The sequence below is a fragment of the Strix uralensis genome, chromosome 11, assembly GCF_047716275.1.
Source record: "Strix uralensis isolate ZFMK-TIS-50842 chromosome 11, bStrUra1, whole genome shotgun sequence".
Lineage (NCBI taxonomy): Eukaryota > Metazoa > Chordata > Aves > Strigiformes > Strigidae > Strix > Strix uralensis.
Genome location: NC_133982.1, coordinates 17,627,326 through 17,645,603, shown reverse-complemented (window position 1 = coordinate 17,645,603; position 18,278 = coordinate 17,627,326). Strand labels below are relative to the sequence as shown.

Below are 18,278 nucleotides of genomic sequence, written 5' to 3'. Positions count from 1 at the left end.
AAGAAGAAAAAGTCACCTTTATTCTATTTTTTTAAAAATTAAACAAAGCCACCAGCATTATGGCTGCAATGAAAAGCTAGACCATGCTAGAATTTAGATGCTCTTATCTGTAAAGGCAAACAAAAACTAAACTAAACTGAATTTTAATTTTACATTCTTTTTATTACTATTATTACAATATCACACTGAAAATACTAGATCAGAACTGCAGTGGGTTTGGACACTGAACTGATTTCAGGATTGCATAACCTACCCTTCAATATCAGCTTAAATATTTAACAACTGGATTCGAAATATTTAATGCTAACTTCTCAGTCCATTGATCAACACACTATACAGTAGGAAACCAATCAAGACAGAAAAGCTGCCTTGGTCCTTCAACAACTATTTGCAGATGCACATATACTAAGAGAGCACATCCAGTATTTCCTACCACAAAGGGGCTGCACTCATAAACCCAAGCATTTCTTAGGCCCCAATGTTAATGATACATGAAAAAAAAAAAAAAAAAATGCAGCTACAAACAGTCATCAACTATATTTGCCGAAAAGTATGATGTCTATTCCATAAGAATAACTGTCTGTTATTAAATGCACTTTTCCATTTGTTTAATTTTCGTAGTCTTATCTAACAAGAAATATACCCTGCTCAGAGTGTGGAGCTGTAGGTCCAACACAGAACTCAGTGTCAACTTGGAGTCTCATCAGTAAACAAAATAAATTTAAGGTGTATCTATGAAATGCACTCAAGAGTGAAAACAGATGCCGTCTGTTGCATTTTAAATACAAAACACAGTCATGGAGGCTACTTTATCAAGCAATGTCTTCTTTAGAGCTAAAAAAAGCATCTCAGATCAGAATAAGCGATATGGAAGGAAGACTTGTCTCTGCAGAACATCTCTACATGCTGCAAGCAAGCGTGACCACGGAGTCTGTAACACAACCCAAAGATGAAGCCATCACTTTGGCTGCCTCTGACACAGCAGTTTACAAAGTCCTCCCCTACAGTAATCTCTTCAAACTTCAATCCCTACCATGAACGTCACTACTTCTAGCAGATCTGCTCCAGAGACTAAATATGAGTATCCTAACTGGGTATTCAGCTAACCCATGCCTGAGGCCAAAACCCCAGCAGTTCTGGGAAATCACTTATCTGCATTTTCTAAATTTATCCTGAAACGGAGCTCATCTATCATAATCACTTACCAACCACACCAGGCTGTTCAGGGCTTACGGCCCCTATAATTTTTGGGATCACCTCCGTATCAGGATTGCTAGGGGAGGGAATTGTTTTCTTCTCTTATCTTACCAAATCATCTCAAATCTCTTTGAAATCTCTTCTTTCTCCTCCTCACAGGCCTGTTTACATGAACATCATCTCCCAGGACGTCCAATTTCCGAGCAGGATACCAGAGACAATAAAAAGCTGTTTCTACCATATGGACAAAACCACTTCTCTCTCTTCTGTATTCAGAGTTGGATACATACAAAACAAAGGAGATGAGGGAGCCAACGAATGAAAATACAAGTCTTCACAGGGATGTGGGAACACACTAGAAAGTCAGTAAAGCTGGAGCATGCAGTGGGTGAGTAGGTGGGAAGAAAGAAACACAAACTCTTCCTACTCCATCACATTCACACCTGGTTCTCCCGTTCCTCCACTCCCAGTCTGCTCCTCTGCTGTGGCCAGAAGCAGCTTACCATCTTTCTAATCATGATGATCAATCAATTACATGTTTCAAACAATAATCTTAAAGTTCAGCAATACTCAGCCACAAAAACAGATCCTGTTGAATCACTGCTCCTCCCACGCTTTTGTAGCATCTCTCATCAGGTCCTCTTTCACTGCCCTTGAAGCGCCTTTGAATTCCCCTTTAAATGTTAATCTTGTGCCAGCACTTACAAAGTAAACTGTTCTCCTCTCCTGCCAGACCATAGCAAGACATACCCTAAACCTACTGCTTGGCACCCTGACAGCAATCAAAAGAATTTGTTGCTTGTTTTGGGGTGGAAGAACAGGGGGAGAAACATCAGCATTACTTCAATAAATTCTTCAACCACTGATTTGCTTAGCCAGAAATAAAATTTAAAATATGCATAGCATCACCTGCCAGTGTGGTGGCAACCTTCTGGTCACCAGAACGTCCCCAGCTGTGTCCTGCTCACATTCCCAATAAATACTGGAAGACATGAAGTAACCAAAGGGGGACTCAGAGCCTTGCGCACTTCGCTCCCAGCTCACAATAACGGCACGGGTGCATGCAGGAAAGGGGTTCAGCCTACACATTCTCATGGGTATAAGCACCCTGTTTACATACAGCTGCCACGATCTGGCACTGAAGCCATAGCAGTCAGCAATGTTTTCAGCCCCAGGAAACTAGTGATTTTGGAAAGCATCTGCACCACAGACGGTTCTTCGCCTACACAAAGACTGAATTTAATGGAACAACCTAACACCCCAATTCAATGAAAAATGTCCATCTTTAACTATTGTCCCAATTTGGCAGGGCACTGTAAGAAATGTTTACTTTTAAGACCACACTTAAACTCTGCTGAACATGAACTGGGCATTTCTGCATTAAACTCATGCTTAAAGGACTTGCTAAATTGGGGTGCAAAGAAATGAGGTACCAGGCAAATCCTCTTGCAGCTCTGGCTCAGAAAAGGAGAAAAGTGTGTTCAATTATAAAAGTAAAGTTACTGAAAAAGCTTCCTCATTTGAGACGCACCACGGAGATTACAGCACAGACTTCACCAATTACTTACGTAAAATCAGAACAATAGCAAGTGATAATCATGGATTGCAAAACATTTCTAAAACCCTTCTGCTACCAGTGAGTTATTCCTCATGTGTGTTAATTAAATCAGTTTAATTTTGGAAATACAGACTTGTACTGACTTACAGTTTCACATACTGAGCCACCTGGTCGTTACCAGATTTGAAGGGAGAGCAATCCCAATGCTGTGCAGAAGTGCTTTGTAGCAATAAGAAAGCAAAGAAAACAGCAAAACTAGTATTACAGTAAACTCAGACTGTTACAACTCTGAAACTTCTCCTTTGCAGGGATTACAATATACAAGAATTGTTTTATGGGCTTTACTGTTCTCTTACTCCCCTTTTTCGGGGGACATAAATCACTCTCAGCTGTGAAGGGACTACAAACATTTGGCTTCACAGAAAAAAACCTGGTATCTTGGGGTTACTAGACAGAACTCTGTTCTGCTGAAATGAAATCAGAAATAAAATCAGTGTTTGTATGTTTTACAAAGCGGCACTTCCAACTTCTCTGAAATTCCGTACACTCACTATTTCTTGGAGCCATTTTCCTTGCCTGACTTTCAGAGCACGGAAGAACATGGAGCTGGCAGGCAGATTATATTACTACACCGAACTGCATCTGAAAACATCAACTACTGCAAACTGCAGCTGTCCTATTGCAGAGGCCAAGTTACTCACACGGAGCGTACTATCCCCCTCTGCAGAGCCAGCCCTTCTCTAATGAGCAGAGCAGCCCAGCTCTGCCAACACCCTGCAGCCAGCGTTGCCCAATTTAAACACTGGGAAGTAACAGGCTTCAAGGAAGGACCCTCCGCTTTGGAATTTGCTCCTACCGGACTCAGAAATTGTTGAAACTCAGAGAGGGCTATGCAACCTGTTTAGCTTCCAAAGCTTCTTTATGCAAATAAAGAGAAGTTATTTAGATTGCATTTAAAATTTATATTTTTTTTAAAAAACACAACAAACTGTTAACCAAGCTGCTAGCAAGCAAATAAGAATGTTCCAAGGGAAAATCCTTATATATATATATTATTTTTTCCCTAAAGAAATCCTGCCCTTAGACTCTGTCCTATTCTACTTGCACCACAGGACAATATTTACTGTGCAGTTTTAATCAGATAATCAGATAAAACAAGCACCCTCAGGAATGATAACACAACTGATGAATAAACAATGCCACCGGCATCCTGCTCTCCATCTTCAGCGACCTACGTGTGCTCTATCACAGCTCCTCAGTTTGGTCTCAGAAGCAGCAGCACGTGCACCTTTCCTGACAGAGGATGCAAGAGCCAGTGCACAAGCTTGAGACTACGGAAAGGAATACTTCAAGGGTTGCAAAATGTAAATTGGAAGCATCTTTCATTTTTTTTACATGAAGAACTGCAACAGCTGAAAAGGGAAAGCTCATCTGATAAACAGAAATTCAGAATGTCACCAGTGTAATTAGTTTTTGAGAAAAATATTTACACTGCAGCTGAATCAAGCCGACTTGCAGCGGAACCCTGGCAAAACTACAACAATGGAGAAGGTTTTGTGTCTGCTTTTTAATGACTGTATCCTAATTACAGCAAAATTTCACCCCTTCCCAGTGCTGGCTGGGAGAATCACTGTAAAATGCAGGGTCCTGCAAATTAGCAAGCAAGCAAACAATAAAATCCCCCCAAGAATAATGCATCACAACACACACTGCATTCATTTATTTGGCGAAGTGCAGTTTAATTACTTGTAAAAATAATGACTCCTTTGTACGGGCTCTCGCTAACATGCGTTGCTGCTCTGTATTTTGCTGAGTGGTACAAGTTGTGTGCCAAATTTCCGTGCATGGATTATACAGCGTGTGCATAAGCAGAGTGCAGAAAAGAGGTTGTACAGTATCCATTGTGTTTTGACAGCACATAAATGGCATATACTCTCTTCATGGAATTTGTCTGCTTTTCTGTATTTTGAAACTCAATATTTCTACTCTCAATAGGGATTTTCAAGCCTCAATCCCATCTCATTGCAGAAAATGCTAAACCCAATAAAAATCTCTGCTGGGGAATCAGGATGTGCCTGTTTTACAGCCGCCACCCTCCCGTGGGGAAGAGCTGTGGTGGTTCCCATGTCACACGGTGCTCCCACCGCTCCAGACAGCCCCGAGCTTGTAGCATGATGCTCCACCACCATCCCACCCATTGAGAAAGGGGTCCACAACTTCCAGTGTCCACAGATTTCTGTTTGCAGGGCTTCATGGAGATAGCAGGGTTTTCAGAGTTGCGGGGTATGTGGCATGGCTGTCACGTGTTTATACATTATATCTCCACTCAGCAGCCCAAGAGGAAAACTAACCATAATGAACAGTTTAAGGATGTACTAAGAAGAACAGGAGCTGGCATCTTGATAGTAACATTACTGAAGTTGCTAGTGTCTTACTTTCAAAGATCAACTGTAAAGGTCATCAGAGAAATCCCTTGGATTATACCAGCAGCATCCATTGAAGGGAATGATGGCACAGGGCAATGCCATGTAATCCAAGCACTGTTCTTTTTTCTTTCCACTGAACAAGAACTGCCATTTCAGTATTGGAACTGGTTGTGAAATATCCCACCAAATACATTAATAGCTGTTGTAATAGTTCTATTTACTTCCCATTTCTTTTTAAATTACCATCTCTACTCATATTCAGATTGCAGTATTTGCTGTGAGTTCTATAATCAAGTTTTGGCCAACTTTAGCTTTCTGTAATAAAGTTTTGGCCAACTTAAGGTTCTTGACAGTATATAAAGCCTGTTAACATGGTTAGTCTCACCTTGGAGAACTTTGCTGCAGTTATAGGATGAATTTGCACATTCCAATTTTACAAAATAGCCTGCAAGAGTTGTGCGTTTTCACAGTATCACTGTTGAACTCGATGGAGAAAAAAGTAACATTGTCATCATCTCTCGATTAATCCCAGCCAAGGGTGGCAGAAGAAAAGGTTAGAGTATAGCTCCTGTCCCACCCCGCACCTTCTCCTTCACCCTCACTTTGCACATGGTTGGCTAAATCGTTAAAAGATGAAACTTAAATGCAATCACTCCAGCAACACGGATCATATTTTTTGCCCTCTAACACTCCACCCAACAACTATAGAAAGCAGAACAATTTAGAATTTGTAACAAAAAAATGTTGCGTGATAATGTGGACGACACAGCAGGCTCCTAAACATGACACTGGGTCACTCAACATAAACCCTAAGTATCTGAAAATTCAATTCAGAAAAACAAAGTTAATAACAAAGCTTAAGAGAACCAGGCATCAGAATAACACACATGCAGATGAAATCTTTTCTCCTTTACAAACAGCCCCCTCGGGACTTATTTAAGCTCCTTGTCTTTATTAGCCTCAGCTTTGAAAGCTAGTTCTCCAAACATTTGCTATTCAAAAATAACTTGTCATCTTCTGAAGGATTCCTTGTAAAACACTGGAGTAAATGCTCATGCCACTAGTTACTTGCTATGAGTTTGTAAGATCTGGCTGCTTCTCACAACTCAAGAGATAACAGTTTCTGTTGTTAAATACTTGCAGTAATTCTTACCTAAATTTTTTACCTATACTGGGAAGACACCTACTCTCTACAAGATGCTGCCTTATTTCAACACAATTACCATTATTTCGTTTAACCAAAAACCTCTAAATCTACAAAGTAAGAGCACAACCATCACCACGAAGCCCACTAGATCCTCTCTTTTGGGCAGCTATGCTTGTTTGAAGAAAAGCTTTTTCACGTGTATTTGCGTAAGGTTTGTCTTAATTAGTTGGTATTAGTGACTCACTTTGGGCTTTAAGAGACAGCTGGAAGCAGAACTCTGTGCAACAGAAAAGGAGAACATAATATTGCACTTCCCCTAAACCCTAAGGACCTGCCCCCGTTGTTGCTAGCAAGAAAAGTAAAAGCAGAATTATACAAAAATTGCCTTTAAGGGTGGAGTATAGCTCTTAGACACTATTCAGCGATAATGTACAGCAAGCATGACACAAAAAACTAGCAGAGGAACCATCAAATCATCCTTACTCTGTCAAAAGCTGGTGCAGCTTCTGGTAGCCCCTCTCCAAGGCCAAGCTCACGGGCGTTGCCCCTTCGTTGTTGTGGATGCTGAGAGCTCCTCTTCCACCCGGCTGCTGGAGCAGAAACCACGTCAGTCGCAGCAGACCCAGCCTCACTGCAAAATGCATCAGTGTTTCCCGAGGGATGTTCTCTGGGAAGAAAGAAGAAAAAAGAAGTGGGAATTTGTAGGCTGAGGATTAGGTGAATGCCATATCCCCACCTCCAGCCACACCACACACGACGGCTGGCATAGAGCTGACAGCCCAAAAGCCGAGGAACCTGCAGCACCTGGAAAAACACGCTGGCTGCCAATAGCCAGGAGAGACCAGTACCTTAAAGTGAGGGACAAGCAAGCTACAGTGGGACTGGACGTGCTTGGGACCTCTTAGGGTGAGACTGTCCACAGAAGTCAACGAGCAAAAAACACCATTTCATAAACAGCCACAGCAACCAAGTTGCAGTGCTTCCAGACAGAACCTGGCATGGTCAAGTAGGTTTTTCTAGATGTCCAAGCCTTCTCCTCACTCACCCAGGACCAGGTTTTAGGAACGGACTAGTTTTTGTTATTTAATAGGATGCTGATTTGTCCTAAGGCATGAAGAAAATAAATTACATTTGAAGCACAAATCTAAAGCAGTTATAAAAGAGAACAGTTTAACCTCTCATGTAGACAAAAAAATGTGAGGATTTTGCTTTCCTGGTTTGACAATGCCTCGAACCAGCTTTTCTCAGCTTTATACAGTAGCTTGATCATTCTGAGTAGCAGCATTTATAAACTAGCAATCTCCGCTGCTGCTTTTTACGTTTAATAACCGTGACCTTCTAATCTGGTAAAAGTCACTCTTGAGCCTAAGCTTTCATCTCAGAAAAATATCCCCCTACTCTAAAAGCTGCAGTCCTAGAATGATGCTCTGAAAAGCTTCAGCCAGAAATGAGCTCCAGATGCACTGCTGAAATACAGTATTTGCAGATCAAAGCCTGCTACTTCTGTATGAAGGGCAAAAGCATTTGGGTTAAAAAAACTGCAAGAAATAAAAATTTGTTCTTTTAATTAACAAAGGAATTCAGTATTGACTGGCAGCAACAACAACAAAGCACCAACTGGGTCTCAGTAAACCATGCCAATGAGCACACTTGGTATAATACCTTTAATATCATAGCTATGATTTGTTTGGTTATTAATTTGGTTGCCAGCCAAACCTATACAGCAGGTTTAAAAATGCAAGTACATAATGGCTTTAGGATTTAATTAAGTATTTTTCACTCAAGTTGTATGCCCCAAGAGAAATCACTTCTTTAAAGCGCTGTTGTTTTTCTTGCTTACGTGCTTTCTTAAGGGACATCGTTAAGACCTTCAGTGAAAAACAAAGCAAAAATGGGGAGTTCTCCCCTGCCTGACACACAGTTTTTCCCAACATTTGGATCAATTCCTGAAGAACTAATCTGTATTCAAGAACCAAAAGCTTTCTGGCACCGTCTCTCTTCTGAATGACTCCAAATTAGGTCTCTGGGCTACAAACCAATCCTTCCCCCCTAACCTCCTCTTGATTACCGTAAAGCAAAACCATGCTGTCCTGAATATGTGAGCATGTCTGAATGGAGGTTCCAGCTGATCAGGAAAAAAGGGAATAGCTGAGCTCACTCAGAGACAAATTCTCAGTCTGTGGGAGAGTAATGACAAGGATTTTGGTATTAAGTGCTATGGAGCGTAACGCTTTAGAAATAAACAACGCAACAAGGTAGTTAATCCATGGTTGTCACAGTCTTGGACTTAAAGAATAATGAAAAATAACACACTGTATAGACAGACGTAAAGGAAAGGCTACTGATGAGGTTGCAAAAAGGAGAAAGTGTCAATACGTGTGGGACTTACCCAGAGTGAAAGCAGATGCCCAAGGTTTCACTCAATGAACTTGCACAATACTCCTACATTACCTGTATTAACACACTGGAGGAGTCAGCCAGCATAACTAAAGCAGTACTGAGACGCAGGAAGCACAAAAGCACTTCTGTTAGAGCAAACGACTGCTGGCCAAATAATGTGCTGCACTGGTCTGACCACGTCTGTTCTAGCACAGGATCTCCTGCACTAGCTGATTTGTTGAACGGAAACATCATCTTCCTAAACTGAAACAGGCACCAAAATTGAGCAACACAGACCTAAAAATCATAACCACAGGTCCCTGGACGAAAATGCTTCCTTCTCCTTCATCTCAGAGCCTCACAGTTAGGTAGAAGCATCTTCTACTCACCAACTCATGGTTCACCAGTAAACACACATACCAGCTGCAAGTTCTGCAAGATGCTGGCAAATACTCATCCTGTCCCTGCTCCAACTGGGTGCCCTTCTGTCTCATATTTCCATAGATTAAATGCCCCCTCCCAGTTGTCCCAAATGCCCATCTGATTTAATTTGTTCACATGACTGCAACTTCTGAAAATTCAACCTTTTTCCCATTCTTTTAATACCATCTTTTTTATCATCAAATTAGTGGACACAGTAGTTCCAGCATTTGGATGGAGGTGCCTACAAACACAATCGAACTGAATGTCGCCCTGTCCCAACGCCTTCGAGCAACGGCGACGTGCACGGAAGATCTGTACAAGAAGACATGGCGTGTTGCCATCCAGAGCATATTAAACATACAAACTCCCTACCCAGGCCTATTGGGAAAGATCTGCCTAAAATATAAACTGGCATAAGGCCATCCTAACAGATGGGCACAGATGATGGCAGCAAAGAGACAAAGTACTGTACATACAACAACTGCAGGGGCCCCAGGCAATGGCTTTAGAAGGTTTTGGAGTGTGCAAAACTTGCACGGCTACAGTTGAAAGGCGTATGCCATCTGTGGGCTGGATTAACTACTAATATGTAATGAAAAATACATCTGTTGGTGTATGGTGTTGCTCAGAACAAGCCGAGAGCTGGCCTGCATCAAGTACGGGAGTGCTGCTGGGTGGAGAGGGGAGGAAGATGGACAGATCCCTCCAGCCTTCCTACCTTTGAGGGGATGAAGCTTGTAGCACAAAATGTTGGAAATTCAGTCAATGATTTCAAGGTCCTGTCATGGTGCAAAATACATGTCTCAGGCATGGAAGAGTAACAAAAACTTTTAACATGCAATAGCCAGAGCTCCTTCTCTGACTACATATCAAACATGAGCTTTTCATCTTAAAATGGCTCTCCTTTGAATGTCAACAAAAAGCTTCTTGTAATTATGAAATTGTGGAAATACAAGACACACGATACTGGAAAGGCCAAGGTTGTTTTGCTCCTTTCTCGTTTCCTAGTAATAGGCAAGAGTTGAAACATATGATCATTGTCCCATAATGGCAGGGCACTCTAATCCAGCTGGCAAAACATAAGACTTTAGATATATTATTTTTATATATATTTTTTGCAGCTGTGACACATGAAGAGACAGTTTATCTGGGTAACTAAGGACAAAATTTCCATAGAGGACTGTCAAATGTACTTTGCTAATGGCAAAGAATTAAGGTTGAAGGTGCTATTAGCACAAAACAAATAAGCAATGAAGAAAAAAAAAAGTTTGGGTATGACACATCCAAGAACACACAAACTGTTCTCTAAGTAAAGCCTTTCATTTTAATCCTGATTAAATAACAGGAAAAAAAATACTGTTCCTTTTTAAAAATCGCTCTTTATAAAGAGTAACCCACACCTAACTGCTCAGTTTATGCTCCATGCCCTGAGACATCTCATCAAGGAACAGCCAGCCATGGACTGGCTACCGCCTCTTGCTAGTCTTCCTGTGATGGTGACTTTCACTTGGTTCTCACCCAAAATCACGTATACTCAGCAATTTTGAAATCTACCATCAAATCTGGCCTCAAAATCTTGTTTTCTGCTGGAAATGCTCTCACTGCTACATCAATCCTTGAGAAACGCGGGGAGCAAAAACCAGAAACAAGCTATCACTTAACACTGAGGTCCTAGAGGAAGGTTCCAGAAGACAACAGTACTGAAGAAAGGTCAAGGCAAAGACACTGTGTTTGGAGTTACAAGTTCAGTTAATAAAAAGATGTGTGGGTAATTCTTTTTTAATCTTATAAACAAGAGATTTTTCAAAGCACACCAAAGGATCTTCATGTCCCCCTTCCCACTAATATCAAAGGGAACAGAAACCTCATGCCAATGATTTCTCAGCCACAAACTGAGCAGTACAGTTGAGAACTGAGCAGTACATTTCAGACACTGCCTGAACAAGAATTATTTTCTGCCTCCCATTTTCCATTGCAGAGGGCATTAAATTTAGGTATGGAAAAGATTTTTCACATCTTATCAAAGACTATAGCTGAACAGACAACTTTGAGCTGTTGGCACTGAAAAGATAACGTCGATTTATACCATACACTCCTTTATCAGAGGGCAGGGAAGGTGGTGAGCAGCAGACTGAAAAGCATATGAAACCCAATGAAAAGAATACCTGTAACTATTACACTGAAAGGGTTCAATGAGAAACTATAAAAAGAGTGCAGCAGATGAACAGTTTAAAGCTTTATGTCTGAAAAACATCATCAGCTGCATATCTTTAACATCTTCCCATGGAAAAAAATGTTAGTTCCTAATAATCAAATTGCCTTTAACTCTTTCTGAAGGCTTTTTGAAGGTTTTTTTTTAAGCTTTTTGTCTTTTTCTTTAAAATAAGGCACTTTTTTTGGTTATTCAGTCTCTTCAGACAGTCTCCCTTTCTGTAAGAAAAAACCCACAAATTAATGATCTCAAATCATGGTGATGCTTGTGTTGCGCTCTACAGTGAAATCCTACTGGTTTTGTGCATGAAGTTATTAAACTTGCAACCCAAACCCATCCAGACTATTTCAAACCAGGGCAAAGCATTTCCCTCTCCTACCTGGCGAGCTCACAGGGTTTAATTTCTCAAGCAGTACTTACTGTGCATGGATGTTTATTCTGCAGCATTTCTGGGAAGCTGTACATATTCAAGATGGTAGTAACTGTGTTCTTAAAGTTAAGGAGCTGTTAAGTGTTTTATCTAATGAGATGGTCTCCTTGTTATCTGCCTGCTAATCGTGACTATCTCACAGCTCAGCAAAGGGACTGCTTCTCCTTCGCTCCCAGGGGAATGGCTCCATACAGTGGTTGATCACCACAACCCTCGGCCAATCTGGAAATACCATCTCGGAAAGCTCACACCACTGAAACTGTAACCGTAGGTCTGGGTTTCATCACTTTTAATGAGCAAAATGAAAAGACTGTTTCCTCAAAGGTTTTGTCAGAATATATTTTTAAAGGAATTTTGAAAGTGATCTGTTTACTACTGATAGTTAACTCAAGGATTAAGCTCTCCAAGCTTTTCATACCTGAGCCTTGGAACCTCCCTACATTTTTTTATGCAACACAAACAAGCCATAATCATTACTCATACCTCCAAATATTCTGTTCTGGTTTTCTAGCTCACTTCTTTTTTCTTCAGTCATTTAAAATAAAAAATCACAGTCCTGTACTTACATTGCATGAATCCTCAGAATACATATTAATTTTTGATTTCTAGATATAAAGTGTAACAATCTGTTCCATTTAAACAGACGCCTTTAAATGCCACTGGGAACAGTAAATAACCCTACTTTTGACAGCAGTAACAACTATGTTCTTTAGAAAGTTACAGTGAACTTGTAATAATTGAGAGGGACATGATTATACGGCACCTGAAAGTAATGCTGTATTTGGAATACTATAGTAACAAGAGTAACCCTTAATTATAGATATTCCAAAATGGTGGATGCCATTCGAGTTCATACAGATAGATAATTACGAGCAAGGCCCCGAAATCACCTACTGCAGAGGGACAGTGTATGGCTGGGAGAAGAGCACAGTCCTCGGGACACAACTGCCCCAGGACAGAAGCGATGAGGACTGCGTCCTCAGCCGTGCAGGGAGGAGGTCAGGACACACTTGCCCCAAGGGGGTTCAGACACACTCTTTACCTTCAATGCAAATCCTTCCCCTACACACGGAGGCACCCTGCCCTGCCCCTGCAAAACAAGGACACTGCTGTGCCAGCTGAGCAGGACCATGGCACCGTGCACAGTGCAGCTTCCTCCATCTCCTTCAGCCTTGGCATGTGCCAGGCTTTCTTCTGCTATCCAGTTCATCTAACCAACTGTTGAGTACCTTCCACCTGCCTCAGCAAAAGGATGGAGCCCAACGACCTCTAAACTCAGGAAACTTAGGTGCTCCCATCCCCAGTTCTGCTAGCATGGCACCCAGTGTGATCTGAAAGATAATTTTGCAAAGTCCCATTACCCGGGATGTCTGTAAAATATTTTTATCTGTGGGTAAAGAGATACTCAATGCAAGACTTTCTGGAGTCCTTTTCTCTAAGATCTTTCTCTAAAAGACTTGTTCTCTGAGGTCTTCTACAAATAGCAAGTAGGAGGCTGTGCCTCAAGCGTCCTACATAGCAGGTGGGTTCAGGGGAAAAGAGAAAAATAAGAGATGGAAAGCAGGAAAGCAACTTAGAAGTCAGATGCGTAACATCCTAAGAACAAACCTTATGGAAAAATCATGGCCACTGTTACTGGAAAAAGGACCAAAACACCACAGGTCCCTTCTTCTCTGCCTCCAAGAGAGCTGGTCAACTGTGCTATTTCTGCACAGGATATGATATTGACCTGAACACCCTGAAACCTAAGTATACCTTTTGAGAGGAGCTGTCACGAGGAAAAGCTTGAGAGAATAGCGCTTATGTATATATTAAGGGGGAAAATATTCCCTAAAGAAATTGTTACCTTGGCACATTATTAAAGTTAAATCAGGATCAAAACAGAAGGGCAAAGAATTGTAAATAAGAAATTTGGGCAGGAGTATCACCTTCCCACAGAAAAGCAAGCAGGAAGAGCTGTAAGACAAGACCACTGATAAATGCTTTAAGAGAGAGGATTCTGTTTTCTGAACTCGCTTTTCCCATCAGGGATTCATGACATCCAGCCACTGCTCTCCATCACATAAGTGTTACTGTCAGTGGTAAGACCAGGCAGGGTACCATGCTCCACACTGCTGGCTGCTGAACAAAAAGCTTGTAATCAAAGCCCCAATCCTATAAAAACATAGTCTGGTGTTAAATTTGGCACAAAGGGTTCATTCAAAGCTTCCTGAGGTCCAAACAAATCCACTTTTTTTCAATGGGCTTTGGGTGAAGGACTAAGGACTTGTGGTCACAAACATATTCAGCCTTTTATGCTGTACCAGAGTAATATAAATCAGTAAATATTTGGTCCTGAGTAATGCTAACCAAATACCTACAATAATATTACCATAATGATTAGATTAACCAATGCTCCTCAGTGCATTTAATTTTGGGACACTTTCTTTTTAAACAGTAAAACCTTTTGCTGTTCCAGAACAATGAAAAAAAAAAAGCTAATGAGAATGCTGGAAATGAACGTAGTGGGGTTTTGAAAATGCCCTAATGAAAATACAAGAAGGAATGTTCATTTTATTTTTAATTTGTTTAAATGAAAATTGTGTCTAAAGAGATAACAGAGGAATAAATATAAAAACAACTTTGTGTGTAAGAGATAAAGATTACCAGGATTACTGAAGATAACAAACTTCTCTTGTCAAATGACAAAAGCTAACTTAAGTAGGTTACATACAAATAAATAAAAAAAAGGACACTGGAATGCTTGCAAATGTCCTCCAGCAGTTTTAAATAATTTTGGAGGTATTTCTAACCTGCAACTGAAAGGACATGCTCTTAACAATTTGGCTATATGACCGTACCACACCTTTAATCTTGAGCAATGGCAAACTTTTAAAGAATGAAGATCTTGGTTTAGTAACCAAAACGTAAGCAAATAGATGATTCTCACATAGCTTTGTCCACAGTAATCCTGCACTCTTCCATACTAAAAAGTCAAACCTACTTATGTGTTAGAAAAAGTTGGAGGGAGGGGAATGCTGCAATAACGTCAGGAATAATAATGGACGAATGCAAACCACTGAAGATCATTTTAATGGTGCGACCACCAGTCTGCTGGTACTTGGGAGCACACGGGGTGTTGTGTGCCTCCTTCTCCTCGGTGTGTGGACCTTAACCACACACTTTGCACTGCACAAACATGATGACATGAAAGATAAGTTAAACAGCCTCAGCAGATGGAGCTGGGTGTTACATTTAGCAGCTTCTCTGCCCTCTGGGGTGGGCAATGGCAATGAACTCCCTGCCCTCTGCTCAAAGACTGCTCAGGTAAAAACAAGGAAAAGCCTCCACATGGAGCCATCCCCTTCTCAAAAATCAGCACAGAGCTGTGCTTGATGGTGGATCTATTACCCAGCTTCTGCCTGCAGAAAGGCCATTACTTCCTGTTTTGGTAAAAGATGGGACTCGAGTCCTACTTCAGTCCTTAGAAAAATCAACTTTTAAATGTGCTTGACAGCAACAGCCATCTCTGAACAGCAGTTCCTCATCAAGCTGCGGCACTCAGGGGGCTGGACTGAGGCTCCCAGCTCGCTCCTGCGTTCAGAGGTTTTGCTAAACAGCAGTGTTTTGTTTCCAACCCACAAGAGCCCATAGAGACATGCCAGCTTAGAGGCAGCACTAAAAAATCTTTCAAGAAGGGATCTGACATTTTCTTTTGTTCTCATTTCTATAGTATTTTCTCCTTCAAGAAGGTTATTTGAAGTATCTGGTGCTGACATTTAGCAAAATGTGAAATATGAATTGGAATAGCTGTTCATAGGTAGTGACGCAGCGCAGGACAGGGTGTCCCCCTCCAAGGGGCACTGGCTAGAATATGTCTAATTGTTCAAATGCTCCCACAGATTCAACCTTTGCTGTGCTTTTCTCTCTCCCCCACACAAATTAACCCACAAGCACCAGTACAGGGTGCTACATTTTACCACAGAGGTTTTCCTAATCTAGTCCTCCATCATAAATCAGGGACATCTCTTCCATCTCACTCTAGCAAAACAGAGTTTGATGACCAAAAGGATGCTTACACATGCAAATCTTTCCTGTCACAATCACAAAAACTCCCCCAAATTCCCTATGTGTATTTTTCTCACTGCAAAAAATTACCAGATAAATCTGCCTCTAGCAAAAAAGCTGATCAAAAGATAAAAGGCAGACCAAGACATCAATAAACTGCCTTTTTTCAGTTATTTATGAAAAGACTCACTGCAAGGGAACATATTTTATAGCACCAATATTCTTGGATGAAAGTTGCATTTAGTGCCATTATATTTATTAACTTACACTTTTGCCTACAAAAATTTCACCACAAGATGCCAAAACACTCAGCATTACAGAGCTCCCCCTTCTCACTGTGGATGCAATGGATGCTCTGCAAGTCCATTAGCATTCAGAGCCCCACAGGATCACCACTTCCAGGCACACAAGCCCATGCTGAGCAAATCAATGTAAATCTTATGGCCTGATTTCCCAAGTGCCGATTTTCCAAAGAATAATCAAAGTCAAAAAGAAAAACAGGATCTCAGCCTTCCTGCAAAATCAGCCACAATTCAGAGCTTCAATCAAAGTTTTTGTTAACTTAAGATCACTTTGACTATATTTTTATCATTTAAACCAGAAATTGTCTGTGTTATCACAACTTTTTTAAATGCAGGAAGAAACACCAGTGTCTTCCACACAGAGGAAAAAAACACCAAGTGTTTATCTCCTTGTAAACATATGACAGCATCTGAGTTTCTGTCCAGAAGCCATTAAACATGATCAAATCTTTTAATGTCTGCTAACACTGCTTGAATTGCCTGTCCATGTATTCCTGTTTACAAAAGCAGTCAGCAAGTTGGTAAAAAATAAAGCAGGAAAATCTCCTGCACAAAAACCTTGTTGCAGCGAGCAGAACAGCCTGCTGCGCCAAGCAAGCCACATCCCACTTCTATTCAAGTGTTTATGCCACTGCATCCTATAAAAGATAACAGATGCCTCACAGCCACATTCCTTAAGTGAAACTATTTGCCAAAATACCCTGAAAATTTACAGCAAGGATTTGTACACACTGGAATTAACCCCCCCAAGTCCCACAATACACTTCCTTAAACTCCCCTGTTACAAAAAAAAAAAGCCTAACTCCAAGGACACAGACATGTCACAGCATCCCAAACACCTTGGCACTTCTGCTTCAGCAGTTGCCAGAGACTTTGGGCCAGCCTTGGGGTTTGTTTATAAGCTCTCAGTAGCCCTCACTGCTGTTGTTAAGGGTCAGGCTCTCCCACCTCCGCCTTCTTTTATTTGCAAAATTGCCCAAAATTGTTTTGGGGAATGCCTGTGTTCGCCCAGCTGGTCTGCAACCACAGATGCAATACAAATCCTCAGGGGCAGAGCCCCAACTTCTCCAAGAAAAATCAGATTTACTTTACACATGACAGTAGCTTTGCACCTGTGCTATAAAACCAACATTTACCAAAAGCGCCAAAGTTGTAGCACAAGGATAATGCTTCCGGGAGCAACAGGCTTTCTACACACAGGTTTCTTTCAGGAAATTTCAGAAGTGTGATGCTGATGCACGTACCACTGCAAATACACCCCACCCCTCCGCTTCTGGGTCTGTGTTAAAATACTGACCATTTTCAACAGCTTGTGCTATTTCATAAGAGAAGACACGGAGAAAACATCAGTGCCTTCTGTATTTTAAGGTAGCTAAAGTGCAAAGCACAGGACGCAGATGTAGCAGGGGCACGCTGGTGCACATCCCATCCCACCTCCAAGCACGGAGGCCAGCACATCTTTTGAAAGGTTTTTCCCAGGCTTTTTACCTCTCTCCCAACCCGCGAGTCTCACGCGTGCCCTAGAGGTCCTCACCGGTCAGGGACTGGTCTGCTCCCAGCACGTTCCATTCTGCCGGCAGTTTCAGGTGTCGAAATGCCAAAGCCACTTTTTCATCCAAAAAGTCCACGTCCGCAGCAGGTGGTCTTGAGCGGTCCAAGAACCGGGTGAAGTTTAGTGCCTGCTGGTTGCCTGCACAGGTGGCCAGAAACTGGGCGGCATCGTAGGCTTCATCCTGGACAAACTGGAAACTCTCTTCTGCCACAACCAGAACAGGATGACCTTCTCTAGAGGCACAAAGTGCCACCTTCACTGTCTCACAGCAGTCATGGCCTGCAAAATAAAACCAAGGGAAACGGTAAAAAAGAGTAATTGCACGTGCTGAAGAAACACAACTGAGCAACTCCTTTGACACACATAGTCTTTATACTAAATCATGTAAAAGCAAGTTATTGAGGTCATAACTCTAAATTAAACACTGTCTTGGGAATTTATACGTATCATCAGAGATAAGTATTTCTTACAGATTTTAAAAGGAGAAGATATGCAGCTCTTCTCTGACACAATATAAACCAAGAAATATAAGCCACCCTTATCTGTCCAGACTATTTTTGATCAGCGACAAGTAAACTTCAAATGAAGATTTTGCTAATATATCA

General features: G+C 41.4%; 1 protein-coding gene across 6 annotated transcripts in view; it reads right to left on the bottom strand.

The window, feature by feature from the left end:
• AKAP13 (A-kinase anchoring protein 13) overlaps positions 1 to 18,278 on the bottom strand; it is a 224,487-nt gene that overhangs the window by 112,177 nt on the left and 94,032 nt on the right. For all 6 annotated transcript variants that reach the window (XM_074881090.1, XM_074881091.1, XM_074881092.1 and 3 more), the window contains exons 6-7: positions 17,656 to 17,952; positions 6,812 to 6,995 (exon numbers count right to left, since the gene is read on the bottom strand). In XM_074881090.1, coding sequence (XP_074737191.1) covers positions 6,812 to 6,995; positions 17,656 to 17,952 — 481 coding nt within the window. The remainder of the gene's footprint in view (positions 1 to 6,811; positions 6,996 to 17,655; positions 17,953 to 18,278) is intronic.